This window comes from Trypanosoma theileri (genome assembly GCF_002087225.1).
Source record: "Trypanosoma theileri isolate Edinburgh chromosome Unknown TM35_Tth_21_V1, whole genome shotgun sequence".
Classification (NCBI taxonomy): domain Eukaryota; phylum Euglenozoa; class Kinetoplastea; order Trypanosomatida; family Trypanosomatidae; genus Trypanosoma; species Trypanosoma theileri.
Window position 1 is genome coordinate 16,201 of NW_021639863.1, and position 26,835 is coordinate 43,035.

Here is a 26,835-nt window from a genome sequence, read left to right on the forward strand (position 1 = left end):
GATGGGGCAGCCATTCGTCATCTCATTCTGTCCAGCAGTCTTTGTAAAGTAGCTGTACACCTCAGGCAGGGTATCAAGTACAGAAATGGAGGAACACATTCCAAGGGCGAAACGGTCAGATGTGCACTGCAAGACAGGCTCGTTTTCGTCGCAGAACATGCTGGTGTACTTCATTAGTTCATACTTGCTCCTTGTACATGTCTTATGAAGTAAATCACATCCAGATTTCTTCCCCCAGCTCATCGACTCTGCCATGTTGAAGTTCGCCTTGTAGAAGGGCATGGAATGGAATGCTGCAAGTGTGAGTGCCGTGTAGTACATGCCAGAGGGTTCTCCCGTGTATGGACTCATCAATTCATCCTTCGCAATCCTTCGCTCCCAGTGCGACGTGTATTGACCATTACCCTCATCCTCCATGTACATGCCGGTAACGAGTTCCACCTCACAGTCGTAATGTTTTCTCATCTTCCTCTGCATTATTTTAGAATACACAGCCATCTTGTTTGCTCCCATTGCTCCGTATTTAATCAATCCGAGATCTTTCATACGGTTCACCAGAAAACCAAGTCCATGTGCAATCTCATGCGCTGCTGTGCGGACAAAGTGCCTCGTGTCCACAATGTCTTTCGGTACAAAATGGATCAGTGCAGAAGTTGGCCGTTTGTCCAATTCCTGAGAACATATTCTTGTTGGCGTTTGAGATGCGGCAAGGCCCACAAAAAGCACAAAGTCAGCATTGGGGAAACCATTTGTTTTGTGATCACTGGCAACTGTGACCTTGCATTCTGTCGAAAATGACCTTATGGTGCTTGCAGAGACCACAACCTTACCCTCTTTCCGTTCAATGCTGAGACGATCTGTATGCAACTGGATCGCATCGGGTAAGAGTTTGTTCAGTAGGAGGTCCTTCTTTTTATCAGTTATCCCAGTTTCATCATCGCACAGCGCCTTATCCTCATCAGTCCTGAGAAACGACCTCCCAGTCCTTTCGGCCCAGGCTCGCTTTCTGTCACAGCTCTTCAACACTTTATCCACGTCCTCTGCGGATACTTCGATGTGAATGGGCTTCCAGTTTCTCCCACTCTTCCCATGGTTGGCGACAGTGTACGCATGAAAAGCACTCTCTCCTTTCTGCGGTAAGTGCTGCACAACAGCGGCAAGGGACGTGCCGGCACAACATAACAACAAGAGCAGCAGCACAGGGCACAACAAGTGACGCATGATAGAGCCCTCCGTTCTTTTTTTTTCTTCGGTGTTTATATATATATATGAGTATGTATGTGTGTTTGTGTATGTGTATACTTTGTTGAAGTGGACGCAAACACAAAGATAGAATACGCTTCCTGATTTGATCAAGCTTAGAAGGAAAAAAAAAAGAAGAGAGTAGGGGAGGCATTGACAGAAAACAAAGCAACATAAGGCATCGAAAATCACATCCACAGATATCAAACAAGAAAGAAAACAATATATATAATGTAAATCGGGAAAGCTCATTATGATGTATCCTTCAGAACACCGCAGTCAGAGATCATGACTGTTTTTGTTGGTTTCCCGTGCGGTGTGCCATATCCCTCAATTTTTTTGACGTTCTCATACCCTCGTAGTACTTGACCGAACACCACGTGTTTTCCATCCAACCACGCACACGGCACGGTGCAGATGAAGAACTGCGAGCCATTTGTATTGCGTCCAGCATTTGCCATGGAAAGAATACCGGCAGCCTTGTGTTTTCCTGCCTTTCCGTCGAAGGACTCGTCCTTGAAGCGTACACCGTAGATAGAGCATCCGCCAGTACCGTTGCCCTTTGTGATGTCGCCGCCCTGTACCATGAATTCAGGAATAATACGGTGGAACACGGAGCCCTTGAAGTGCAGCGGTGTTCCGTCCGGTGCTTTCTTATATACGCCGTCGATGCTCCCGCGGCAGAGTTCGCGGAAGTTACGGGCGGTAATGGGCACTGTGTCGTCGAAGAGTTCCACTTCGACACGGCCAATAGGCTCTGTCGACGAGGTGCCGAACCACGTGCGGCCTTCCTGCACGGCTGTGTCGAGGAAGACAACGGAGTTGTGCGAGTTCTGCGGGTACGGTGGCACATATGCAGCAGCAGCAGCGTATACAGTTCCACTTACCAGAAGCTTCATCGCACCGCCAAGAAAGAATGCGGAAGAAAAACGAAGAGGCATACTGTAGTTGTGATGATGTTGATGTTGCTGTTAATGATGCAGCCTATTTTTTTTTTTCTCGATATCTGGTATTCCTTCCCCCTATTTTTATGCGCTCGATATACTTCATTGTAAGTAATAGAAGAAAAAAAAAAAGAGAAACCGTGGTGACCATTGAAGCAAGTAAACTGGGACCCCTTTTTCCCATTAGGGGAGCAGTAGTAGAAAAGGAAAAGAAGAAAAAAAAATGAGGATAGCGGTCATTTATACGAAAGAAACTTCGAAAAAAAAAACATTCGAAACTCTCTTCTCTGCCCCTTCTTCATTGCTATACTCTTTCAGCTTCTTGCAGCTCCCTAAACACACATTCTCAGAGAAGTGGGGAGGGAAGAAATTTTTTTAAAAAGCACAAATCTAAATATATATTGTGAGAAAGATAATATTTCTCTACTTTATTATTCTTTGCCTTTCCTATCTCCCTCCCACTCCCCCTTCCTTTCTCGTTTAGTAAGAAACAACAATAAAGAAAATCTTAACTATCATTTAATCGAATCATATATCTGTTTCCGGCCTCGCACCTTCTTCCGTATCGTCAGCAGCAGTACGTCGGCGACGGCGATGACGTTTACGCGGCACTTCGTTGTCATCATCTCCCATCACCCCACCAGCGACCATTCCAGTCGTGTCATCGTCACCCGCATCACCATCATCATCACCACCACGCCGTGTTTTTCTGTGCGCCTTAAAGCGACGGAGATTGAGCTGATCCACATCTTGTTTACCAACGTGGAGCTGTCCACGGAGATTGCCCATTGCATCTGTGCTGACATTCGCGGCGGTGGAGCGCATTGTTGCCAGAACCTCCTTCGGCAGTCTTGTTGCGACCTTGAATTCTGCTGGTGTGGCGAAGGAAGCGCGTCCCATGAGGAAGTCAAAGTTTGGCCCAATGTCCATTAACTGCACATTGTTGGCGAGACTCTTTGGCATGCCACCCACTGTTGGTGGTTTTTGTAGTGCGTAGTGTCGCATGCAGAGCACAGTATTCCCACGCTCACGCTGCGGTCTACTGCTGCTATTATTACTGCTGCTGTAGCAATCCGTTGATGGTGCAATGCAGGCATCTTCACCGTTCTGCGAGCGGAGAGAAAATGCCAGAACGCGGTCACAACCATCAAGGTTTATCTCCGCCTCCGTCCCACCACGGAAGAAATCAATCAACAGACTCTTAAGCCGCACAAACGTCGGGTCACTGTCAAATTCACTCCCCTCAAACACAAAGAACGGCTTTCCGCCAAGTGCGGCGACATCCAGGCCCTTTGCCTGCGACATGTCGAGGCGATCAGCCGCCAAAATGCCAAGCTCCACCATGTCAAGAACGTGGAAGTCGAACTGTCTGCCAATCACAATGTTGTGTGGTCGCTTCTTACTGTCACTGGTAAAGCAAAAGAGTGAACAGTCGTTCTTAAAACCGAGGAACTCCAAGTGCTCACGGCTCTCAAAGGGATGAAACGCATTCCGTTTCTTTAGCTTCTTGCAGTGGGGTTTGGTGATGGCGAAGAGATCAGTCATCGCGTCATTCACTACACTGCTCGTGCGGGCCCCTCTCAGGTACAGTACCTTCTTAGGGTTCTCAACCACCTTGGGCTCATACTTCTTTAGTGCCCGGCGTGTCTTTAGTGTTTTGGGGGTACGGCGCTTAAAACCACCAATGGACGACATTTCTTCTCTCCACTGCTGTAAAAACTACACAACGCGATAGACGAATGGGAAAAAAAAAGATGATAAAAGAGGAAAGAAAATAGAATAATAATAATAATAATAATAATAATAATAATAATAACAAACATAGGCATGAACTAATACAGAATAAATTAGGGACATAATAAGATGAACCCCACGTAAAAAATTAACCGAACAGAGTGCATCAGCAGCAAGAATCACGTCGCCTGAACTTCAGATATCATTATCAACATCAGATGTTGCTGTTGCTGCTGCTGCCACTTCGAGTACACTTCCGATGGTTGGATGTCGCAATAAAATTGTGTTGCCAGTTGAACGCGTACGCTTCTGACGACATCGTTTCTTCTGTGCAATGAAGAACTTTGTGTTCTCCACAGCTATTTCAGCAAACTCATTCCGTGTGTGCCGTGAAAGAGCCCCAAGCACACATCCAATTCGTGAAGAAACTGCCAAAAGAAGTGCAGCAAGGGAAATTGTATCCACGCGGGAGGCACTCATCTCAAGTACCGCAGTCTCCGCGCATCGCACTGTCAAGAAAAGAAGCCGTCGTAATAGACATTCACGTTGCCCAACAGCAGGTTCAGCCAAATGTGGCAATTCTTTGCGCAATGCTCTACGCAATATATCAGCCTCACGAAAAAACAAATGGTGGCGATAGACCCGGTAACGCATTCGTCCTTCAAACAAACCGTCTAAAAGCTTGAGCTCCTCCTGTAACAGCAAGGTGGGCGGAACACGCTGTACATTGCCTGCCGACATAAGACTGCTTGCCCCGCCTAAACAAGGAAAATAAAAAGAAAGCAACAAAACATGAGAGATCAGGAACAAAAGGAATCGATTCAGTAGGTGTGGGGAAATGCAGTACTAAAGCAAAAAAAAAAGAATAAAAGACATCATGCATATACAAAGAAAAAAAAAAAAAAAACGCAGCAAAACAAAAAAGTGGATAAATACGCAAAACACCTGCTGCTGGTGCCGGCGCTGCCGCAGAAGGAGCAAAAACAAGCAGCACCAAAAAAAAAAAAAAACAACCACAACAAAGGAAACAAACAAATAAAAAAGAGGTATTTATTTCACCTCCATAATGACACGTAGAGCTCGTTGTCCCTCAAGCCGTGTAGCCACATCGATGCTAAAACGAACGTCCACATCACAAGTACGAAGAGCCCAGAGGTCGAGTTGATTGAATGCGTCACCTTGAATCGGAGCCTTCTGGCGCTTTATTATTGTTCCGAGGAGATCGTTAAGTTGATCATCGTTAGTCGCAATGGATGAGTACGAGATGTTCAGTTCCTTTAGTGAAGATGAAACCTGCTCCACTAACGTCAGCAATGGTCGAAGTGACAACTTGTTTCTTGCTAGTGATAGCACTTCAAGATTCGGTGCGTATCTTGCACGTAGAGCCCTTCCAAGGAACTGCAATCCGACAAACTTCTTGTTTCCCCCCATGCCAATATTGTTGTTATCAAGTCTAAGTACACGTAAAGGAACTGGTTGTGCATCTTCTAGGACTTTTGCCAATTGCACCACGCCCTCATCTTCGATTTCGCAGAGCGAAAGATCAAGTTCGGAAAGAAATGGAATTATATATGCTAAATGCAACTTCCGCAAAGAAGATCCAAGTCTGTTGCCTGCCACAGAAATGGTAGCATTTTGTGCAAATTGAGCAAGTGTAAGTCGTTTAATATCTTCCAATGATAACCGATCCCCGCAAAACGAGAGTTGACTCCAGCAACGATGGGAGTGAGATATCTCTCTGAAGAGTAGTTCCACATCGCGGGAACCAAGTTCACAGTGATCTAGGGTAATACCAGTCAATGCAGAAAAATTGCAAAGCATGTCTACAACGAGACATTTACAGCCTTTAAAGTCGTGACCACTAAGATTTAGGTGGGTTAGTATTTTACAGAACGCCGGAGGCGCGTTTGATAGGTTCACAAAGCACATATCGGTTAGAACGTTATTTGATATATCAAGAGAAAAACGTGTACGGTAGGAAAAGTTATTCAATCGAGAGAGAAACAGTCTAAGGTGTGAATCACTCAAGCCACAGTGACCCATATCAAAGGTAAGTAAAGAAGAACAGTTAGAAACTCCAGTAGCCAGCTCCTCAATAACATCAGATATTCCCCTATTTCCACGTAACGAAAGACGTTGAAGTAGTTTTGATGTGTTCATGTAGTTAACAAGATCAGTGACATCATCTATGTAGCAGTGCTCCAGCCTTAACTCTATCACGATATCTGTTCTCGCGAGTGAATAAAACAATGACGTGATAGAAACATGGGATGGGAGTCCTCCAAGACTGACACGTGTTAGTGTTCTCTTGTTACTACTCAAAGTTTTACTCAGTTCGCTCACAACTTCTCTTGCATCGCGAAATTCTGGTATTCCAGAAAATGTTACACTCTGAAGAATCATATGTCGCAGCATACAGCGTAATCCTTCATAACCATCTCCAACCAAAGAAGGGGAGGAACTATAGTCCCTTAAAAGAAGAGAAACAGGTTGTCCCAAACATGCTGTTGCATGCGCCACACAGGCACACACATCGTCACGCTCACCACGCCCTACAGATACCTCGCCACGTCCAAAATGGATTTTTTTGTGAGTCAGAGAGTTTCTTCCACATGCTCCAGATAAGCAGCAAGTTCTCTGTATTTTGCGCGGGAGTGTGGTTTTGATAAATGATGTAGCAACATTCGCTACCCATCGGTCATGTACATCGTACTCACTACCTTTCTCTTGAGTGTTGAGAAGACTAGAAAAGAGACCACACCATAGTGTAAACTTGTATGCAGCATCCAAAGTGAGCTGTGGTCTTTCCATCTTTCAGAGTGCACTAATTCAGAATAAAGAGAAAGGCAGAAAGAAAGAAAGATGGGGATAAAGAGTGAATACGAAGGAATTTGAATTTAAAGTATAGAAACACTAACAGACAGTGATGGTTGCTTCCCCACTCAGCATATTGGTCAAAGAAAAAGCAAGTAAAAGACATTTGCTCACCTCACTTGCCTTTTTTTTTTTCGTTTCACTTTATCATCTCGAATGCTCCTTATTTTGATCTTGTCACTATCGATAATCAACATCCACTGTTCCTTCTTATTTTTTTTTTTCTTTCGCCATTGCTAACTAGAGGCACCATCCAACTTTACAGTCACTGGAAGCAACCTGGTAGCACTCTTTCGACATTTTTCTTGGTGTCGTTCCACAAGAATAGCCATATCACGAAGAAGAAAACTGCACAGGCCGGTGTAGAGAAGTGCAACAATGCGATGCAAGAGTTCAAGAATACCTACGACTGCTGGTGTATTTGGGAGATGCGAGTAAAATATAATCCATTTTTCAAACAGTTGTGCCTGTTCAAGCGTATTCACTGCCCATACAATAAACAGCTCTATATTTGACTCCTGGTTCATCCATGTTCGAAGCACCTGTTGTCCCTTGTGGAACAGACCTCTAACGCCCCGCTCCAGCTTAGAGCGCGATGATGTCCCCTCCCCACGTATTCCCATATCCGTCTCTAACGTCACTGTCGACTCCTCCGCTGTTTTGAAGTATTTCTGCAGACTTTTAGTGGCAGCCTCAACATTGCCTAAGTTCTCCACCGCGCGCAGTAACTCCAGTGCCTCACAGAGAGAAGCAAAGTAACGTATTTTCGGACCTGTATGCTTGAGGGCTGCACCACCCCCATTTTGATACCATACATCTTTCCCCACAAAGAGATCAGGCGCAAGAAATGCACCTTGCCGCATTGACCGCTGCAACAGACGCATCAACCACAGAACGCGAAAAGTCGGATCCACCGGGACCCTAAACTCCTCAACAGGCACCGGCTGTGGTACATACTCTACAGGAAAGGTCGGAAATTCACTTCTTCTCTCTTGAATCCATTGATCCCTCTTGATAAGATCTATTCGGCGCTTTATTTCTCCTGTATTTCTCCTAACTACATCAGCGTGTTCGGGGGGTAGGTAGGGGGCCACAGTGTCTAACTCCTCCATGGCAGCATTATACATTTCTATGGCCATCTCATTCTCACCCGACACATCTAGCGCACTCGCCTGCTGTAGAAGGGTGAGGGCCTGGACAAGCTCCTCAAGCGCTACGCTCATTCACCTTGAGGCTGAACCCAAACATAACGTGGGTACAAGAAGAGCAAAACAAACAAACAAAAAAAAAAAAAAAATAGAATTTGAGTCAAAAGACAAGACATTCATATTGTTTTAAAGAACAAAGAAAATAATTGAAAAACAAAGTGAACAAAAACAAGTGGAGAAAAAAACATATATATAGGAAGCGAAACTCAAGAGTGAGAACACCAAATGAAAAAAAAGCTAAAAGAGAAAAATTGAAATATTGCTCAACGCAGGCGTCGGGCCTCGCGCTCCGTCTCCATAAGCGAGAGCATGTCACCCTCCTTGCATGGTCCCTTCACATTGCGCACAATGGTTCGGTTTGCATCAGGAGATCCCTCCTCCGCCATCAGACGGACACGGACCTGTGTCACATTACCGCGGGAGCCAGTGCGGCCAAGAACCTTGATGATCAGGCCAACCTGTGCCTGGTCTGTCTGCTGCACAACAACCTCCTCCTGGGGGGCCTTCTTGTCCTTCTTTGCTGCTGCTGTTGCTGCTACTTCTGCCATGGCTACAGAAAGCTATAGAAAACAAAGAATGGAAAAGGAAACAAAGAGAAATAATAATACCAAAACTCATTTGTCTATAAGAAGAATCAGTATTAAAACAAGAATGAATCAACAAAAAAAAAGAAACATAGAAAGACCATATTGATCAGGAAAAATAAATAAAAGATAGATAGAAGAAAAATAAGAAAACAATGTCGAAAAACTCAACGCAGACGTCGGGCCTCGCGCTCCGTCTCCATAAGCGAGAGCATGTCACCCTCCTTGCATGGTCCCTTCACATTGCGCACAATGGTTCGGTTTGCATCAGGAGATCCCTCCTCCGCCATCAGACGGACACGGACCTGTGTCACATTACCGCGGGAGCCAGTGCGGCCAAGAACCTTGATGATCAGGCCAACCTGTGCCTGGTCTGTCTGCTGCACAACAACCTCCTCCTGGGGGGCCTTCTTGTCCTTCTTTGCTGCTGCTGTTGCTGCTACTTCTGCCATGGTTAGTCGACTACTCGAAAGAAAAAGGAAAAGAAAAATGAAAATGAAAAAGAGGCAAGGAGAATACAAATGCATAACCAGTAGGGTTTCGTTTTTTTTTTTTCTTCTGTTGAATTAAAGGAAAAGATAAAAGAAATACAAAATAAACGAGGACAGAAAATAATAAACATCACACAGTATGAACTTCCCACATTGCTGAATTGTTTTTTTTTTTTTTGTTTTTGTTTTGTTTTTGTTTTTTTTGTTTTTTTTTTTACTTTGCTTTTATATACCCTGCGAAAGAGATTCATTCAGAACGTGTATGAGATTGCGCCTCGCCTCTTCACTGAGCCGCAACGCACAGCTACTTAAATCACTTGAAGAGGGGCAACTTGTGTCAGAGTACACGTAGCTTCTCAGGTAAACGTACGTAAAGAACCCCATCATACCCTGACAGTCCATACGATCGGTAATGCCACCATGGCCAGGGATAAGATCACCAAAATCTTTTAGTTTAAAGGCACGTTTCAAGCCACTGGCGAAGAAACCCCCAAATGGAGCCACCAATGATGCAAAGGTGGCAAGCACAAGAGCGTGTTGTTGCGCCTTAGAACACTGAATAGCTGTCAGATATCCACCTGTCAATTTTTGAACAATAAAGGGCAACGGAACCGATCGTTGTATAAACAATGGATCCTTCTCGCATAGCATCGGTGAGTGGAAGTCAGCCTTTGGACAGTACAGCTGAGGGAAATATCCAAGAAACCCTGCGAACCAGAACGCCCATATCACAGTAAAAAGAAATGCTCCCAGAAATCCTTCCAAAGTCTTTTTTGGGGATAAAGCCAACAACTTCGTTCGGCCAAAAAATTTACCAAAGGCGTAGGCCCAAATATCATTATTAATAACACAGCTCACTGGAAGAAGGAACCAAATCATTCCTCGCATCATATTTTTTAATTGCATGCTTCCCTGAATTACAATAAACATTAGGGTCATCACTATCCAAGTGAACTGTATAAACTGATATCGGTACATACCTTTTCGAAGACTCAGCACAAAACCAACGATACCAATCATAGATAGACCAAATGCCAACATACCAAAGTTTTTGTAGTATTTTAAAAGCCATGGGTAAGTGGCAACCAAGGGGTCACGAACGCTATGTGCCGTTACCAGAAATATGGTGCTTCCGAGGAACCATAGTTTTAAAATAAAGACTGATGGAAGTTGTCTTTCCTTTCGGGCTCGCTGATTAATTCTCGTGATCTCGTGAAACATCGTACATATAATTATAAGAACAAGAGGGATAACAACCTCTACACCTAATGAAACGAGTCCAAGAAAAATATACGCCATGACAATTGTGAAGATAGTTCTGTTGATGAAGTCCTTGTAAGCGCTCAACTTTGATGGAAGCTTTTTAGTTGATGGTTCTTTTTTCACTTCATCTACTCGACGCGACTCCCTACCTTTTAATGGAGACAAGACACGCTTTGTGTTACTGCTCTGCATCAAAAATAAAACAACTATAGAATAATTAACTACACAATTAAAAATGAGAAACATTAGGGTAAAGGAATGCGGTACGAACGAATGAAATAGTAGAAAAAAAAAAGAAAAAATTTAAAGAATATATCTCTTATTACCAGAAAAATGAGATAATCTTGCTTTCAATTAATTTTTTTTTCCCTAATCTCTCTCTCTCTCTCTCTCTACAGATGGAGCAGACATAAATCCCTCCTTACGGAAAAGATACATTAAAACCCTTGGTCGTCATTATATTTCCATTTGTCACTCCGCATATTCAGAGATTGTTTTTTTTTTCCCTTGTTATCATGTAAGTATTCCTTTATTCCGTTTTCTTATTATTGATCTCCAATATTGTCACGTTTTCTTTTAAAAATAGAATAAATATATGGTTTTCGTTTTAAGTTGAATGTGGTAACATGATGCGAAAAGAAATATCCCCACCACCAAAATTACAAACTAAGTTTTCCAATCGGTCCTACATTTGCTTTCTTCGAGAAATAGGAGGAGTAGGGTTCCATTATTTCATAAACCAAAGAACGCGACGACGCAATTCCTTCTTCATCAACCCAATCTCTTCCGTATCTCCAGAGGTAAGAATAGAAGAATTCTCCATTGCCCGTCTTCCTAAATAATGAACGGTTTCCTTAACTGGGCCATAAGGAACATACTTAAATACATCAAATCCGGCATTTTTCAGAGGGATAGTCAGATTGTCTGCCATACCGTACAACTGCGCAAACACAGCATGTCCTTTGGTGGGAGGAATCTTAAGAAGATAATCTGATATTTCTTGTACAGATTCCTTGTTGTGTGTACCGAACAATACCTCATAAGGTTTATCAGGAAGTCTGGCGAATTCATCCAGCACACGTTTTGCACATGCTTGGTAACATTTATTGGTTTCTTCATACGTCGACCACACAGGACTCGTGTAGTTGTACTTTGATGCTGTTTCTCTTTCCTGGTTCATATATGCGCCACGCACCATTTTTCCTCCCCACATCCATCCTTCAAGTTCAGCACGTGTTAAATCATTAAAAACACGATCCTCTGTGTATGTTAAGTAGCACTGGTATGTGTTATACACAGTTGGCTCATCCAAATTGTACTGTCGCTGAAATTCAACAACAAGGTAGTCAATAGCAAGCTGGTAGAAGGTTTGTTCGGCATCAAAGAGAACACGAACATTGAGCTCTTTAGCTGTACGGACAATCAGTGACAAACGCTTGTAAAGCGCACGCCATAGCTCACGCTCCTCTTCTGTGAGTGTTGGTAACATGTCCCTGATTAACATCTGCGCTGGTGTTGGATCCAGTGAAAGAATAGCCCTTGTTACAACCTTTTTGAACTTGTAGTAGTTTACCTTTCCGTCCTTATTCTCATCAAGTAGTTTGAGAATAGCATCTATTTCCTTGTCCGTGTATTTACGCACGTTGCCATAGCGTGAGAGACCCTTGCGTACCTGATCCTCCGTGAGAAACCGTTGGTGTTCCGTATTTGTCCCAACCACAATACGACACTCTTCAAGAGGTGGAGTTGCCTCTTCGGTAAAGAAGCGCACCCAACCTTGGTGCACTGAAAGGAGAATAGCCGACACTCGTGCCAGTAACTGCGGCTGGCACATCCCCGTCACCTTCACAGCTGCTAATCCAGCACCGTTCACTGGGAGATTCAGTGAGGCATGCATCACACACATGACATAGAGCTTCATGTTCTCATCATACAACCGCTCATGCGGAAGATACGTCACAGTGGTGTTATGCACGAGATTTGCCATGGACAAGTTTGGTGCCTCTTCCATACCAGGTGCCGGTGCAAACCCCTCCGCATCCGCCTCTGCAGCATAGTCAAGAACAGAGCCAATGCCTTGGCTCTCCAACGCCTTCACAGTACACTTCAGTTCACGCTCATCTTCACCAGCGCAGAAGTGGCCATACACAGTCGCCTTAACTACGGTGTTGTACGCCAGGTATGGACCAAATACAGACTCCGCACGCTTCATCAGAGCAACAGAATTCTTAGACAAGTACTCAATCCTGCACATACGAAGGACAAGGAGGGCACGTAAGAGCCACCAAAGAGATTTCCCTCGAAAAATAGTGTCATCATTGAAATTCACTTTCTTGGTTGCCGGCGTATGTGGGGCCAAAAACCGCGGTGTTGTTGATGCAAACTTGACATAGGATCGGTACATCATTTATTCTCTTTCCCTAGTCAGCTATATCTCTGTGCTCTTTATCCTGCAAAACAGTCAAAGGAAGAAAAATAACAAATGACAGTAGAAAAAAAGTCAACCACCCTCCACCCCCCCCCCAAATCTATCCTCACTATAAAAATAATAACTAATAAATTCACCACAAAGAAAAAAAAAAATTCATACGTTCAAGGAAGAGGTCTACTGGTAGTAGTATTTTTTTTTCTTTTTGTTTTTCTATTTGAAAGAGCAATAGAATAGAATACCCAAGAAGGGAGAAGAAATTGGTATCATACTCCAAGAAAGAGTATATATTATTCACTCATAATTATTCTCCATGCATAAGTCTTCTCTCTCATATTTTCATGGGGATTTGATATCTTCCTTTTTTCCTCATTCTAGCTCTTCTTTTTTTTTTTTTCCTCCACCTTTGTGTCCCATGCGATCCAGACAACTGAATCATATGAGCTCCGCCCACGTAAGCACCTTCTTCACTCACTCAATTTTCCACATTTATACGAAAGCAAGAATTACATCGAAAAGTATAATGCAAACAAACGCAAAAAGAAACATACAATTATATGTGTATATAGTCAATGTGCTCTTTATCAGCAAACTTAAGTGCTCACACGTCCATTAAAGCCCTGTGATGAGTCATTTATAAAAAAAAAAAAAAAAAATCAAAAAAAAAAGTAGCCAAGCAAGCAGCACAACGTACAAATGGCCAATGTAAGTAGATACTATGTTCTCCGTAGATGTCAGTGAGTATTTGCCAATGTTTTTTTTTTTAATTATTATTTCGTCCGCCGTGCAGAGGAAAAGGAAAAAAAAAAAAGCGGCAAACGAAAAGCGATACCAATCATACATGGTATTTTGCTACAGGAGCTTTATGTTATAAACGTTTCCATAGTCATCACCGCAAACAAGACCATGGCTTGTGAAGTCTGAGGCCGAAGCGTATACAGGTGCTCGTAGGGTAAAATCCAAGAGAATATCCCCTGTATCTATGTTAATCACGTAAAATTGTCGGCGCGAGGTAAACACCATAAGCATATTTTCATACCCTAATGGGAAAAAAACAGCAGCAGTGCAAAAAGCCCCACAATCATTAAGAGTAAATGCTTTACTATCGAAATCAGCAACAATTGTAAGATATTGGGCATTCCAAATCTTCAACCTCTCTTCACAACCAGTTAGAATAAGAGAATCGTCAGGGTTGTATCGTACATGCCATACAATTGTATTATGTCCACTCAACTGTCTTGGTTCAGCGAGATTTAACGCATCCACAATATAAGCACTCTTATCACAGCTTCGAGAAAAAACCACATATTCATTCTTAGTGTGTTGTGTAGCTAATGCTACAATAACCCCGGGTTTTGTACTTGAAAAACCTTTTAGAGTAGCTTTCAATTTACCCTTTGGAATGGATAATCTGCGTACGATATTATCCTGGCATCCAGTGTAGAGGAACCTTCCATTAAAAGAAAAAGCTACAGCGGTAACAACACCATCATGTTGAACGCACTGAACAGCTTGACCAGCAGTAGAATCCCAGAGGATCATTGTCCAATCACGCGATGCTGTAGCAATGTATCTTTTATCAGGAGAAAAAGTGATACCCAAAAGAGAATTAGAATGACCGGTAAGTTGTCGAACTTCTATTCCAGCTAATGTATAAAGATGAACAGTGCAATCATTTCGATGAGATACTGCATACATTTCAAGATCTCCTGACATTGCGATACACTTTATACGACCTGCTTGACTTGGTAAGTTTAATACCTTAATATCTCGAAGATATTGTCGAACAGGAGTTTTTTGAATAATCTTGTTTTGCATGTTTCTCTCCAACGCAAAATCCAGATCTGCGTTCTCGGCAAGAATGCAGTTAGACTCTTTTAGGTACCTAAAAAACCTTGAAAACTCTTCCCAATCTAAGTATCCATCTTTGTTTCCATCAGCTGCTGCAAACATCGTGCTTATCAAATGACGTGAACGGAGTGCACCCAAACCCTTTACTAGATTCTCTTCAGAGAGTGCATCTCTTCCTTGTGAATCCAAAAGCAAAAATGCACGTTTTAGATAAGATTCATTGTCTTCATCTTCTCGCATTGATAAGAGACTATTTATTCTCTCACTAAACTCATTCATGATGCTACTCATTCGCCTCGTCCTTTCAACAATACTCATCTGCCTCTTCCGAGTTGGTAAACGACCTTCTGAGGAAACAGGAGAAATACCACCCACTACATTACAGTTGGCCTGGGTCTCACGATCAGCAATAACCCTTTGCAAAACTGCTATAGAGGGAGAACGTTTTTCATTTGGTACCCGTAAAACAGATCTATATATGTTTATTTCAGGATTATAGCCATCAAAAGGTAGGTCAAAACTCCGATGTTCTCTGAAGGTTACGGGAGTGCTTGCAGATGACACCACAGTTTTTGTAGCTGCAACTTCTCGTCGAGGAGAAGGGTGACTAAAAGAGGATATGCAAGCACCCATAACACTCTGTTGACGTATTTTTTTTCCCCCTCTTTACAGCACCCAACGTCAGTCCTTATAAACACCAGAGTAGATAAGAAAAGAACTAAAAGTAAATGAGAGGGAAAGAAAAAAAAAAAAAAAAACATTGCAGTAAAGCTAGAATAAAAATCTATGTTTTAACACTTATATTACGAATACAAAGTAAAAACAGAATAAAAAAAAATTTAACTGATTATACAATGTGCAATGAGCACGCCATTGTGCTCTCCTCGCCGACATCCAGTATCTGGTATCCAGATAAAGTTCGTACTAAATGCAGCGGGTTTTCATGGTTTCCAACTCTTCGGTATTGCCCAATATTTACCCACTTCCTTAAATTAATACACGAAACGGAACCATCAGGAACTGCAACACACGCAAGATCATCAAGAAAAGTAGCTTGTACACCATGAAAAAAACCAATACCTCTACTAATTTGTAGATTAGCAACAGGTTCTCTTGTCTTCATGTACCTCACATCCCACAACTTCACCTCACCATTACTAGCAATTGAAACAAATTTAAACGAATTCTGTAGACAACGAATATAAGATATAGAAGCTGAATTATGTATCGAACCAAAATCAAGCAATTTAGAGGTTCGCATGGTCTCCAAAGGTTGAACCAAAATGGAACCATCCCTCTTACCACACAAAAGTACCTTGCTAGCAAGAGGCCCCATAGAATAGGCATCAAGTGATGAAAATGCAGATCTTCTAAAGCCATGAAACTTTTCCATTATAGGATGATCATCCTCCCTTATAATAGCCTTAAAAAGATCATGTCCTGTGGAAGCGAAAACCGATGACACAGATGATCCTCCATAAAATGGAATAGAACACAAGCAATTAAAAAAACCACAAGCTAAACGACGAGAAGTCCATGATTTAAGAACTAATGGAATATCTGGATCCCAGGAAATATGATGTAACACTTTACTACTCAAAACTACAAGATTACGTTCACTGACGAGTTGCATTCCAATCATCGAACGATCTTGAGGGCTTGCAAAGAAAGGACAAGAAAACACTTCTCCATCTTCTATAACAGAAATCGATGATTGGGATTCCAAATCGCAAAAAACAAGCCGATCATCTGGGAAATTTCCAATAAGACTTTTACGTGGTATCTTGTACGGGAGACATTTCCAGATACCTTCTTCAACACGCAATTGAATTGGAGAAGTCAGAGCATCTTCAAAACGACTAGGCATCATTATACGAGAGTACCTAAAATTTTGCAACAGTGGTTCACTCCTTACTTGCAAGGGAGGAGAGGCAGAAGAGTCAGCAATGCCATCAAATATATAAAACCCTTTGACGTTCGTTTCAGTGAGAGTGACTCTTTTTCTCTGTCCAGATATCTCCTCTCCATGGGAAGCATTCAAAAACCAAATCGATGATGGAGGTAAGTAAGAACGTTTGTTTCTTCTCACATTCCCATCGCCAAAAAAAGCCGCCGGATTTCGTTTTACTGATTGTATATGGAAATATACTTTCCTAAAAGGACAATAGACAGTCCCACACCTTACCTCTACAGACTCATTATTGTAAACAATAGTACGAGGTAACGACAAGAACTCAGCCCTTGTATTGTTTTCCCTTAATCTGGCGTTACGTCGAAGTGCTGTTCGAAGCTCTTCATCAGAAGAAGAAGAAGAGGACAAGTCGACTGACATAATCGATTGCTAGTTCATCGGAACGAAAATAAAAATAAAAAAAGAAAAACAAAATCAACAAATTAAAAGCTTCTATTTTAAAAAGAAAAAAAAAATAAAAAGAAAATAAAATAAAATAACTATACAAAGTGCGAATATACTTTTCTTCTTCACTAAACTCTTCTTCTTTTTTTTTAATTAAAAATAAAAAGAGCAGAACTAATAGATCCCAGTAAAAAAAAAAAAAACACAATTTTTTTTTTCTAAATAAAGCCCTTCTTTTCTTTTTTTTTTTTTTTATCCACGTTCATCTACGTTTTTACTTCCTCTTCGAAATAAATCCTACACCCCAAGATTTTTTAAGAAAGCATCACTGTTAGGTTCCCTCCCCAAAAACTTTCGCAACATATCACTGGGATCTTGACCACCTCCCACACCGATAATATCAGATACGTAACGCCTTCCGAGGACAGGACTCAAAAGACCGTCATGACTCTTAATGTACTCATACACGTCAAGTGCAAAAACTTTAGACCACATATAACCATAATAGCCGGCACCATAACCAGTTAGGTGTCCAAAACCACATTCAAAGTGATTGTCACTTTCGTATTTAATTTCAGGATTAATACGCAAACGTACACTATTCATGAGTGAGGTGGTGTTCAATTTATTTTCATCATTCCCTTTTGCAAACGGAGCATCAAAAATTTCCAGTGAGTAAGTAGCAAATTCCAATTGTCGCAACGAATCCCGACCACTGAATGCATTTCGAGATTTAACTTTTGCCTCAACAAGTTCACTTGGTAATTTTTTATGTGTTTTATAATGGGAAGATATTTTCTGAAGAATTTCTGGTTCCCAAACCCATTCCTCTAGCATTTGTGAGGGTAACTCAACAAAATCCCATTTGACATTCGTCCCAGCAAAAGAAGCCATACGACTTCGTCCCATAAGTCCATGAATAGCATGACCAAATTCGTGAAAAAATGTAGTTACATCATCATGAAGAAATAATGATGGACGATCTCCTGATGGTTTTGGAAAGTTTGCAATAACTACTGCTAACGCTGGTGAAAATTCATTTTCAGATCCTTGTAAAAGAACAGGTGGAACCACTGAATGACAGCAAGCATGCGAGTATTTTCCTTCTCTGGGAAAGAGATCCAGTATTATATGTCCCAACGTCTTTCCTGTTACATTATCTTTAACATGAAGGGTAAAAGCATTTTCATCCCAAAGTTCTGAGCCATTATCTATACGAGTAAACGTAATATCAAAAAATGCCTGATAAATATCAAATAATCCTTTCACAGTAACATCAAGAGGAAAGTATTCCTGAATCTCTGTTTCACTTACATTTAGCTGGTTCTTTTTTATTTGATTAATCATAAATGCGACATCATATTCCCGCAACAAACCATTTTCAGTAAGAATGCAACTTTCATGTAAATGTTTTTTTATAAGCTCTAACTCAGATTTCCATTTGTGTTGAAGACGAGGAATAAGATCATCGACAAATTTTCGCGCAATTTCAGGAGATTTTGCCATCTTATTATCCAAGTTAAGATAACTATAAGACGTAAAACCGAGAAGTTCGGCTAGCTTTTGTCGCTTTATTATCATCTCCTTTAGGATTTGTTCATTCTCAGGATATGCCTTATTACTTGCTGCTCGAGCCATAGCCTGACGAGTCGATGCAATTTCACAGTTCTTCATTACACCAAAATATGTTGGGTAATCCAACTTTAAAATATATTTTCCATCATCAGTTTTTTTGAGGTTATTGATGATACCTTCCGGAACACCTTTTAGAGCATCAGCTGTAACCAAAATTTCAGTTTTATCTTCACTGATATTTCGAGAAAATGTTGTGCATAACGCTGTTAATTCTTTTTGCAAAGCCACAACTTCCTTAAATTTTTCATCAGGCAACTCCATTCCTTTTCGTCTATATTCTTTCAGTTCCTCTTCAAGCCAGTAAGAATACTCCTTATCCTTTGTTCCATTAAGGTATTCGCTCTGATATTGGGTACTTAAAGAAACACTTTTAAGAGCTTCAAATAAAGGTTTGTTCGATTGAAAATGATCAATTTCAAATGATCTAAGTTCAACAATTTGCTTATTAGCTTCTTCTCTTGTGACTCGATCTGGTGAAACATTCATGGTTACAGAAAGTAAACTTGTTGATACACCCAATTCTGCAGCTGCAATATCAGCCACAACTGCCGTATTAGAAAATGTATGACCCTCTTCTTTACAAGAATATATCTCACTTAGTTTTGCAAGCGCACGGGTTTTGGCTTCGGCAGCCAGCGCTTCACATGCGGACGCGGTTTTGGGAAACAATGAGGCACATTTTGCCGCGGTTCCCACATCGGAAAACAATCTGAGAGCCATCGTTTTCACCTCACAAAATAAAAACAGAAACCACTTTTTGCTTTACTAGTAAATAAAAAAAAATTGGCTTATCAAAACAATACAAGAGAGGAAAAAAGGAGCAAAGTAAAAAAAGGGGGGGGACAGAGTTTTTCTTTTTTTTTTTTTTTAATCCTCATTTTTCTCTTCAATAAAAAAAAAAAAAAAAAATCGCAGGTAAGACAAACAGAAAAAAAAAAGAAAACCCCCTAAACACCTACACTCTTTAAAAAAAAAAAAAAACACAGTTTTACAGAATGTTTAGAATCATACCAGCATAGAAAGAAAAGAACATCCTAAGACCCGTTTTGCACTTTTAAACAATAGTAATAGAAAAAATATTTATATCTGGTTTTTTTTTCTCTCAATTTCTAGGCCGAAGTCAAGTATTACATTTAGACGAATTCCGCCAAAGCAGGTCAAGAAAACCTTTATAATCTATGGGCCGTTGATTACCAAAAAGATTTAGCTGGTGAAAGTGAATTCCAACCCGCCCTTCCATTGGGAGGTGGAGAGGGTTAGGTTGAACAAGACTTCAAAACCTACACTAACCAAATGACCGGTATTAAGATAAATTCAACAAAATAAAATATTATTTAAATTTAATCATAAATTTCTGTAAGGCATAACCTCTTCCTTTTTTTTTTTTTTTTCAATTTCCATCCCCACCACTATCATCACATTATTATTTTTTTTTTGTACAAGAGCTCCGAAATCAGTTGAGATATTTTTTTTCTTATTAATAGAAGCAAAAAAAAGTGGCAAAAAAAAAAAAAAATTACGCTTGCTAACGACGATATAAAGGGCATCGCTCAGGAAACGCAAACACCCTTACAGGTTATACCTTCGCAGTGCGCCGTTCTGTTTGCCTCAAAAAAAAAAAAAAAAATAGGGAGAACGCCAAAACATATATATATAGAAAGAAAAACAGGAAATATAGTATCCTTCTTCAGCTTTATTTATTCATCCGCGTGTATCCAATTGCTTCTGCTGGTATTAAAATTGGGCACCATGGCGTGGCAATTCCGCTATTATTTGGTAATCCATTGGAATGGTATAGATTGCAGTCCATTTTAGCAATAATGTACGAAAAATAAGGGTAATGTTTCCAACCACTCGAAGAGGGGAGAAGAATAAATATTCGTCCGACACAATATTTCTCTATTCTGTAAACAATTCTAAATTTAGAATTGGTGGTGTTAAGGAAAAAACACAAACCCGCACTACCACAAATCATCGCACAAAATCAAATTACAAACAATAGACCCGTGGCGATACGAGAAAATAAAAATACACGCGAAACACACAAGAGCTCGCCCCAGCTCAAAAGGTTTCGGACGCCACCGGCACGAGGAGAGACGAGACTTCACGAAGAGCGGGGAAGCGCCCCCACGCCTCAAGAGCGCCGCCGGGGCACGCGAAGCCCACGAAGCCCACGAACGAAGCAGCCGCTCCGTCCCCACCGCTTCCCGCGAACCGGCGCCCTCTGAAAATTACGGGGCTGCCTCCCTCGCCGCGGCGCGGGTGGGGGAAATGGCGTTATTTTTTTTCATTCGTTTTTCAGGGTTTTCGGGGTTTCTCTCCAAATGATCCGGCCGCCGGGCGCCAGGGAAAGGGAAGGCCACCAAAAGGGGGTGGGACAACGCGCGGGCACGCACCAACCGGAAAACAAATAATAAAAAAGAACGTTAACCAAAAGGGGTCGGACGACCGGCATGGGGGAGCGCGCGCGAAGGGTTCCAAAAACGACTTGCCCGTGCGAAATCTTTCCTGTCCTTCTTTTGCTTTGGAACGTGGGAAATGTCACGACCGGCGCGGCGCAGAGAACCCCGGCCGAACCACTTGGTTCTTCAGATTTTTTGCCTTTTCTCACGGGGACACCTTTCGCCACCCCCTAACCAAAGCGCGGTCCGGAGACCGCAAGATTGCGATTTGATATTTTAGAAACGCGGCCCTTCCCCGAGGAATGGGCCCCCATTCCCACCCGCCCTTGGGCAAACGACAGCGGCAGTTTCTGCTTTGCTTTAACCGCCCCCAGCTGGGAAAGGAGGAAAAAATTGGACCCATTCCAGAGCCAAATGTTGATTTTTTTTCGTTGTTGTCGTTACTCGTGTCTTTATGGGTTTTGCCCCAATGGCGCGGGACATCGCAGGAATACATAAATACCCAACGGTATATGTATATAATTTTTTTTTGTTTTTTTATTGTATTTTATTACCCTTTCGCTAAGGAATTGCGCATTGGCAATGGGATCAAAAGAGCCCCATAGGTGGAAGAAGATGGATTTTTTTTTCGTCTCTCCGAGTCGCCTCAACGGCCTAATCTAATTTCCGCCACTGGAGGGCATAATTGTTACTATCTCTAGGGTCCCTGTGCCTCTCCGTTTTAGTAGCATTCACACCAAAGTGAAATATATAAAAGAAACTGCTGCTGATGGTACGCTAGCGCGCGCCCCAGGATCTTCTTGGATAAGGTTTTGTCCCAGCACGACTCTGCTGGCCCCAGTGCTGTATGACGTTTGTAGCTTATGAACCAGCAAATTATCCTCTATAGAGTTTGCTGGCCATGACTTCCCTCAAAAGAATACGAGGCAATGGACCCCACTCCGCCTTTCAACGGCCAAACGCCACCAAGCGGATAGCATTCCAAAGAACGCATGTGCTGAAAAAATAAAAATAAAAAGAATTTGGTTTTTTAAGGAGACCACCTGTAAAATATATTGCGGTTGTTGAGGAAGCCACCTCCTTCAAAAATTTAGTGAGTGCATTTAGTTTCCTTGGGCAACATAAAGCACTTAACCTCAGCACCAAGATAAAGCAGCACATCGTTACCTAGGCCGCACGTTAATAAAACGCAAGACTTTTGGATCCAAGAAGGGCTTTACACGACCCCAATAAGGCAAACCCTTTAATCCCTCGCTTCTGGATGGGTATTTGCCATTTCTGGCCAGGCGTTTCCCCGAAATTCCCCCCACCCAACCCCAACCTGGTGCACGCTGAATGCTCTAGCGTACGAAGGCCGCTTTGCAACACAGCCCTCCAGAAGAGATGGCGGGCCCCTCGAAATTCTTGGCGGCACATTCTGCCAAGCAGATTGCGGAACGCCACCGTTAACACAACCGCCTTCCCCATTGCATGAGGGGCTCGGTCTGCTATTGAATTGCGCTTTTTGTACGAATTCTTTTGGTGAGGAATTCCCACCGGCATCTGCTGATGTAAACCAAGGCACCCAAAGTAGAGGAATACAAAATCCATTGTTCATGAAAACCCCATGAAATAATCGCATCTACCCGGATTTTATGGCCTAGCCTTTGTGTGGCGACAGGGTGTGTTTTTATTCTTTCTAGCAATAAAAATATACAATTAAAGCCGTAGAATATTCATGAAATTGAAAAAAAAGGTCTTTTTGATTTTCTGCTTTTCTTATTATTTTACCTTTGGTTATCAATCCAATCTGTGACCCCTCTGGTTATCTGATCTTTGACCCGTACCCCCATATCAAATTCCTCAAACCATTTGCTTCATAGGAAATGATTTGTGTGTGCTTATGATTTTTTCCCACGTCATATTCATAGGTGTTTGGGAAAATGTTCCTCAGGGAATTTTCTGTTTCTCCTATTTTGTCAATAAAAGAGACACCCGAAACTATTTCTAAGCATGAAACGCAGAAGAAGTTTTTTTTTTTTATTTTATCAAGAATCCCTCTGCCACTTCTGCAAAATGGTAAAGAAGGAAACCCCTAGAAGGAGGAACATGCAGAAAACAGACGCCGCATTGAACACTTCCTGATGCTTAGTTTTTTCTTTCCCTTTATTTTCCTTTTGCTTCTGAAGTGGGGCAATCGGAGAAAACACAAACGTCCATGTCTGGGCTGGGTTTAGGTGTTCCACGGAACCCCACCGGCCAGAATGCCCACGCCTCGGAAAAACAGGAGAAGCCCATGCAACCCGCATAGCGGAATTGGTTGGGACGACTTCTTCTTCCATACTGACCTCGGGTGCGGTTTCTTCCGCTTATCGCAAGTTGAAAAAAATATTGAGGACCACGTGAAAATAACACGAACCCTTTAGCAGCGTAGAAACGAAGCCATTTTCAAGAAAAGAAGACGGGCACTTTGGCGAGACCTTGGCCCCCCACTAACGCCCAAGCGCAACACGCAAAGCGTAAAATAAAACTCAGAATAGTCTTGTTCCTGTGTTTTGGAAAACCTTTTTTGTGGACAGAGAAAGGAATACTCTAGTGCCCTCTTTTCCCCTCTAAAAAGAAAGAATAAAAGTGAAAATAAATTAATATTGATGGTTTTTCTTCCCACTATCGCTATAAAGAAAATAACAACATAAACTGTTATGAGTCTCAAAAACTCCCCATTCTCTATAAATACATTTTTCTCACTTCCTGAAAAGAAGGCGTTAAAGTGTCTTAACCCGCCTCCCGCATTACCTTCCACAAATTAAACCCCTTGAGAATGCCCCTTTCTTTAACAGCCTGCCCTCTCGAAACAACCGTTTTTTTTTTCTCAGCTGGCTAAAAGAATAATTGAGTCTTACTATTTTTTAGTTAATAAATCTTGTGCTTTGGGTTTTAACATTTAGGAAAATGAGTTTCCTTTCCAATCTTACAGTCTGTTAATCGTAAGTTTCTGAAAAGCCCACCCAACCCAACCCTCTCCTCCCCCGAGCGGGAGGCGGGCTAAAAAGGGGCTCCCCAGCACACTTCTATTCCGTCAGTTCTTAGGATGTTTTTAATAAATAACTCTCTGGAAGAATACGATTTTTTTTTTATACACGAAGGGGTTCAAATTCGTGGAGGTCAAATACAGGTTTTTTTTCTTTTTGTTCTTCTGTTCTTGTTTATTCTGGAGGCAAGGCTAAGATTATTGTTTTTTTTTTTTGGCACGGTAAAAGTAATCATGGGGCACCGCGACGTTTCTATGTTCGTTCTGTTTCCTCTGTCAAAATGCAGAAACAGTTCCCCATTCTCAATTTAAAATACCATCTATATGGCAATTCAGACAAGTGCTGTTTTCTGGGCGGAAAAAAAAATGAGAATACAGTTGGCCATTAATTCGCAGAACGCTTGCAAATACATTTTTATAGGCCAATTATTAGAGGCCTAAAAATAATTGCCGTATTTCTGTTATCATCTTAAAAAATATATATTCTTATAAACATACCATTTTCCCAGCCACACTCTTTCGAAAGGAACACTTTAATCTGGTGTCTTTTCGGATGCAAGAGAGAAACAAATCACCCACCCACACCCCCGCCAATCAAAAGCGGCAAAGCGGAACCTTACCCATCACAAAGTCGCCGGAAAACGAAAAAAAAAAAAAAAAACACCGCCGTTTACAAGCATTGGCGGTGGAGAAAATAGACCCGCGCCGGTGTGCTGAGGAAGGGGTGGCGTTGAGCGTTTTTCCGAAGGAGACGCCCCCGCGAAGCGAGGATATGAGAAGGGGCTGAAAACTAACCAACCCCCAACCTGCGCCATACAAGCACCGGATGCGCGAAACCACCTTGGGCGCCGAGAGAGCAAACTAGTCCTTTTAAAAAACGCCGGGCCGGCTAGAAAGCAAAGGGGCCTTCATGATTTTGGTGTGCCGAAATATCCGCAGGATGTTTCGCGCCATTCCCAAGGCACCTAACGGCCACGGCCTTTAATTGAGCAGCGGGGATCTATAGAATAATAAAGTGATGGTTGCCCCTCGCTTTGCCGACACTTTGACCCAAACCAAAACACCCATTAAATGGAATCCCGGCGCCTTTCATGACACGGTGTTCTGGGTTAACTCTCGTCCATGGTGGGGAATCACAAATGGCAACGCAGAACTGTAATCAGCGATCGGATTTCAGCGTTTTTTTTTCTCGAGCTTCCTTGCAGGGCTCCAAGTTCCCAGCGGCGAGGCAGAAAGGAGAGACCCCAGAGCAAAGCGAAAACAAACATTTCGGACCCACGTCTTGCTAAGAATTCGCCCTTCAAAGATCACCACCAGGTGTTTCTTGGGAGCCTTTCTGCCAACATTTTTATTTATTACTTGCCAGTCGATTTATTGTCAATCTTTTTTTGTTGGGACTTTTTTTTGCGGTTGATGATGGTTCCGCAAAAAGAAAGATTGGAAATATCTGTTGTGTTTTTGGGCGATCTGCTGTGTACAACTATCACACTTGTTCTTCTAATTGTAGAAGGATGTTTTTCTGAATCTACTTAAAAACCCCAAAAAATGTTAATTTATGCAAAACAAATTTCCCCAGATGCTTTGACATTAATGCGCACCGGCTCACAGTTAACCAAACCATTTCCAACTGTGATATAATCACATTAGTTGTCTAAGTTAATTATTTTCACACTTTGGTAGACGTAAAGAAGCCCCACCTTCCAGTGTGAGCGGTATTTGGAAAAAAGAGGTATAATAAAATATAAAAGCAGTAGAGAGAAATTGTTTAAACGCAACGGTTTAAGCACATAATTGTAACTTCTTAAATGCTGTTAGGGTTTCCCACCAACGCATTGTCAGGGTCCGCTGCTCACTAATGAAAAGGAAGCCGAGTACCTGTCATCCATTTACCTTGCAGAGTCTGCAACGGACACCTAGCTAAAAAGAGAAGAAAGGGGATAAGAATGGGACCATTCCAAGGCTAGAGAGCACACGCAGCAAACCATGCGCAAGCAATCAGTTTCTAGCACAATAGCGCCTTTTCTTTCGGATTCTAGAGGTGGCAAACCGTGTGGCAAGAGCCGAAAAAAAACTGGGTTCACCATCACCAGTATTAAAATAATACTAATTTTATTTTTACAAAAAAAAAAAGGTAGCATTCCCTTTTTCCTTTGGTGTAGTTAAATTTGATTTCTTGAAATTCATTGCGGCAGTGCCCCGTTTACTTCCCTATTGAAGGCCTTTGGAGGGAGATCGGGTCTCAGGAATTGAACCAGCAAAAAAAAAAAGATTATGCACAACGTTTCGCTGCAAATTATTTCAGCCGATATTGGACGAAACAAGTTTTTGGGGTTGGGCTTCGGCGGGCCGCCTTGCATTGGTAGAGGAAGGTTCGCTAAGAAAAAAAAAAAAAAAACAACGTGTTTTTCTTTTGGTGCGACAACCGTGGCGCCAAGCATTTCGGAAATCTCTTCTTTGCATGGGCCTAAATGGATTCAAGTTTTTCGATTTCTCAACGAAAGGAGCCTCGCAAAAGCCCGATGGATCCCGCAGGAGCGAGCGCGCCATAGAAACAAACCCCGGTGGTAACAACAATCGCCGCTTTTGAAAGAAATAACCCTTGGGGAAATTCATGAGGATTTTACTGTCAACCTTTAAAACGATAAACCGCTTCTATATTCGACAGATTCCACCCCCCCCCCCCACCATGAGATTGGAGGAGAAGACTTGCCTGGAAGAGTAGGTTGGCCAGCGCCACGGGGCACGCCTCATATATCTAGAGAAGCGAGCTCCCTCTCTCCAGCACCGCCCCTGGGTTTGCAACATCCTGCGGG

At 42.1% G+C, this 26,835-nt stretch overlaps 14 protein-coding genes across 14 annotated transcripts; all 14 read right to left on the minus strand.

Annotated features, from left to right (window-relative positions):
• On the minus strand, positions 1–1,221 carry TM35_000211050 (surface protease GP63; the record flags this gene model as incomplete). Its single annotated transcript, XM_029026955.1, has 1 exon — positions 1–1,221. A coding segment is annotated over one exon (1,221 nt), but the record flags the coding sequence as incomplete, so codon positions are not given.
• Positions 1,222–1,493: 272 nt separating this feature from the next.
• Positions 1,494–2,183, minus strand: TM35_000211060 (cyclophilin-type peptidyl-prolyl cis-trans isomerase; the record flags this gene model as incomplete). Its single annotated transcript, XM_029026956.1, has 1 exon — positions 1,494–2,183. One exon carries the CDS (start codon positions 2,181–2,183, stop codon positions 1,494–1,496), a length of 690 nt encoding a protein of 229 aa, XP_028881566.1.
• A 531-nt stretch (positions 2,184–2,714) lies between these two features.
• On the minus strand, positions 2,715–3,881 carry TM35_000211070 (uncharacterized protein; the record flags this gene model as incomplete). The annotated part of the gene is made up of 1 exon (XM_029026957.1): positions 2,715–3,881. The coding sequence occupies one exon, from the start codon at positions 3,879–3,881 to the stop codon at positions 2,715–2,717; it is 1,167 nt and encodes a 388-aa protein (XP_028881567.1).
• A 234-nt stretch (positions 3,882–4,115) lies between these two features.
• On the minus strand, positions 4,116–4,661 carry TM35_000211080 (uncharacterized protein; the record flags this gene model as incomplete). The annotated part of the gene is made up of 1 exon (XM_029026958.1): positions 4,116–4,661. One exon carries the CDS (start codon positions 4,659–4,661, stop codon positions 4,116–4,118), a length of 546 nt encoding a protein of 181 aa, XP_028881568.1.
• Positions 4,662–4,970: 309 nt separating this feature from the next.
• Positions 4,971–6,731, minus strand: TM35_000211090 (uncharacterized protein; the record flags this gene model as incomplete). Its single annotated transcript, XM_029026959.1, has 1 exon — positions 4,971–6,731. One exon carries the CDS (start codon positions 6,729–6,731, stop codon positions 4,971–4,973), a length of 1,761 nt encoding a protein of 586 aa, XP_028881569.1.
• A 299-nt stretch (positions 6,732–7,030) lies between these two features.
• Positions 7,031–8,017, minus strand: TM35_000211100 (putative 40S ribosomal protein S33; the record flags this gene model as incomplete). Its single annotated transcript, XM_029026960.1, has 1 exon — positions 7,031–8,017. One exon carries the CDS (start codon positions 8,015–8,017, stop codon positions 7,031–7,033), a length of 987 nt encoding a protein of 328 aa, XP_028881570.1.
• Positions 8,018–8,753: 736 nt separating this feature from the next.
• TM35_000211110 (40S ribosomal protein S33) lies at positions 8,754–9,113 on the minus strand (the record flags this gene model as incomplete). Its single annotated transcript, XM_029026961.1, has 1 exon — positions 8,754–9,113. The coding sequence occupies one exon, from the start codon at positions 9,111–9,113 to the stop codon at positions 8,754–8,756; it is 360 nt and encodes a 119-aa protein (XP_028881571.1).
• A 189-nt stretch (positions 9,114–9,302) lies between these two features.
• TM35_000211120 (putative CDP-diacylglycerol synthetase) lies at positions 9,303–10,532 on the minus strand (the record flags this gene model as incomplete). The annotated part of the gene is made up of 1 exon (XM_029026962.1): positions 9,303–10,532. One exon carries the CDS (start codon positions 10,530–10,532, stop codon positions 9,303–9,305), a length of 1,230 nt encoding a protein of 409 aa, XP_028881572.1.
• Positions 10,533–11,067: 535 nt separating this feature from the next.
• TM35_000211130 (proline oxidase) lies at positions 11,068–12,747 on the minus strand (the record flags this gene model as incomplete). Its single annotated transcript, XM_029026963.1, has 1 exon — positions 11,068–12,747. One exon carries the CDS (start codon positions 12,745–12,747, stop codon positions 11,068–11,070), a length of 1,680 nt encoding a protein of 559 aa, XP_028881573.1.
• Positions 12,748–13,620: 873 nt separating this feature from the next.
• Positions 13,621–15,252, minus strand: TM35_000211140 (putative WD40 repeat-containing protein; the record flags this gene model as incomplete). Its single annotated transcript, XM_029026964.1, has 1 exon — positions 13,621–15,252. One exon carries the CDS (start codon positions 15,250–15,252, stop codon positions 13,621–13,623), a length of 1,632 nt encoding a protein of 543 aa, XP_028881574.1.
• Positions 15,253–15,466: 214 nt separating this feature from the next.
• TM35_000211150 (uncharacterized protein) lies at positions 15,467–16,951 on the minus strand (the record flags this gene model as incomplete). Its single annotated transcript, XM_029026965.1, has 1 exon — positions 15,467–16,951. The coding sequence occupies one exon, from the start codon at positions 16,949–16,951 to the stop codon at positions 15,467–15,469; it is 1,485 nt and encodes a 494-aa protein (XP_028881575.1).
• Positions 16,952–17,272: 321 nt separating this feature from the next.
• On the minus strand, positions 17,273–19,330 carry TM35_000211160 (thimet oligopeptidase; the record flags this gene model as incomplete). The annotated part of the gene is made up of 1 exon (XM_029026966.1): positions 17,273–19,330. The coding sequence occupies one exon, from the start codon at positions 19,328–19,330 to the stop codon at positions 17,273–17,275; it is 2,058 nt and encodes a 685-aa protein (XP_028881576.1).
• A 2,861-nt stretch (positions 19,331–22,191) lies between these two features.
• Positions 22,192–22,602, minus strand: TM35_000211170 (uncharacterized protein; the record flags this gene model as incomplete). Its single annotated transcript, XM_029026967.1, has 1 exon — positions 22,192–22,602. One exon carries the CDS (start codon positions 22,600–22,602, stop codon positions 22,192–22,194), a length of 411 nt encoding a protein of 136 aa, XP_028881577.1.
• A 3,718-nt stretch (positions 22,603–26,320) lies between these two features.
• Positions 26,321–26,635, minus strand: TM35_000211180 (uncharacterized protein; the record flags this gene model as incomplete). Its single annotated transcript, XM_029026968.1, has 1 exon — positions 26,321–26,635. The coding sequence occupies one exon, from the start codon at positions 26,633–26,635 to the stop codon at positions 26,321–26,323; it is 315 nt and encodes a 104-aa protein (XP_028881578.1).
• Between the last annotated feature and the right edge of the window lie 200 nt (positions 26,636–26,835).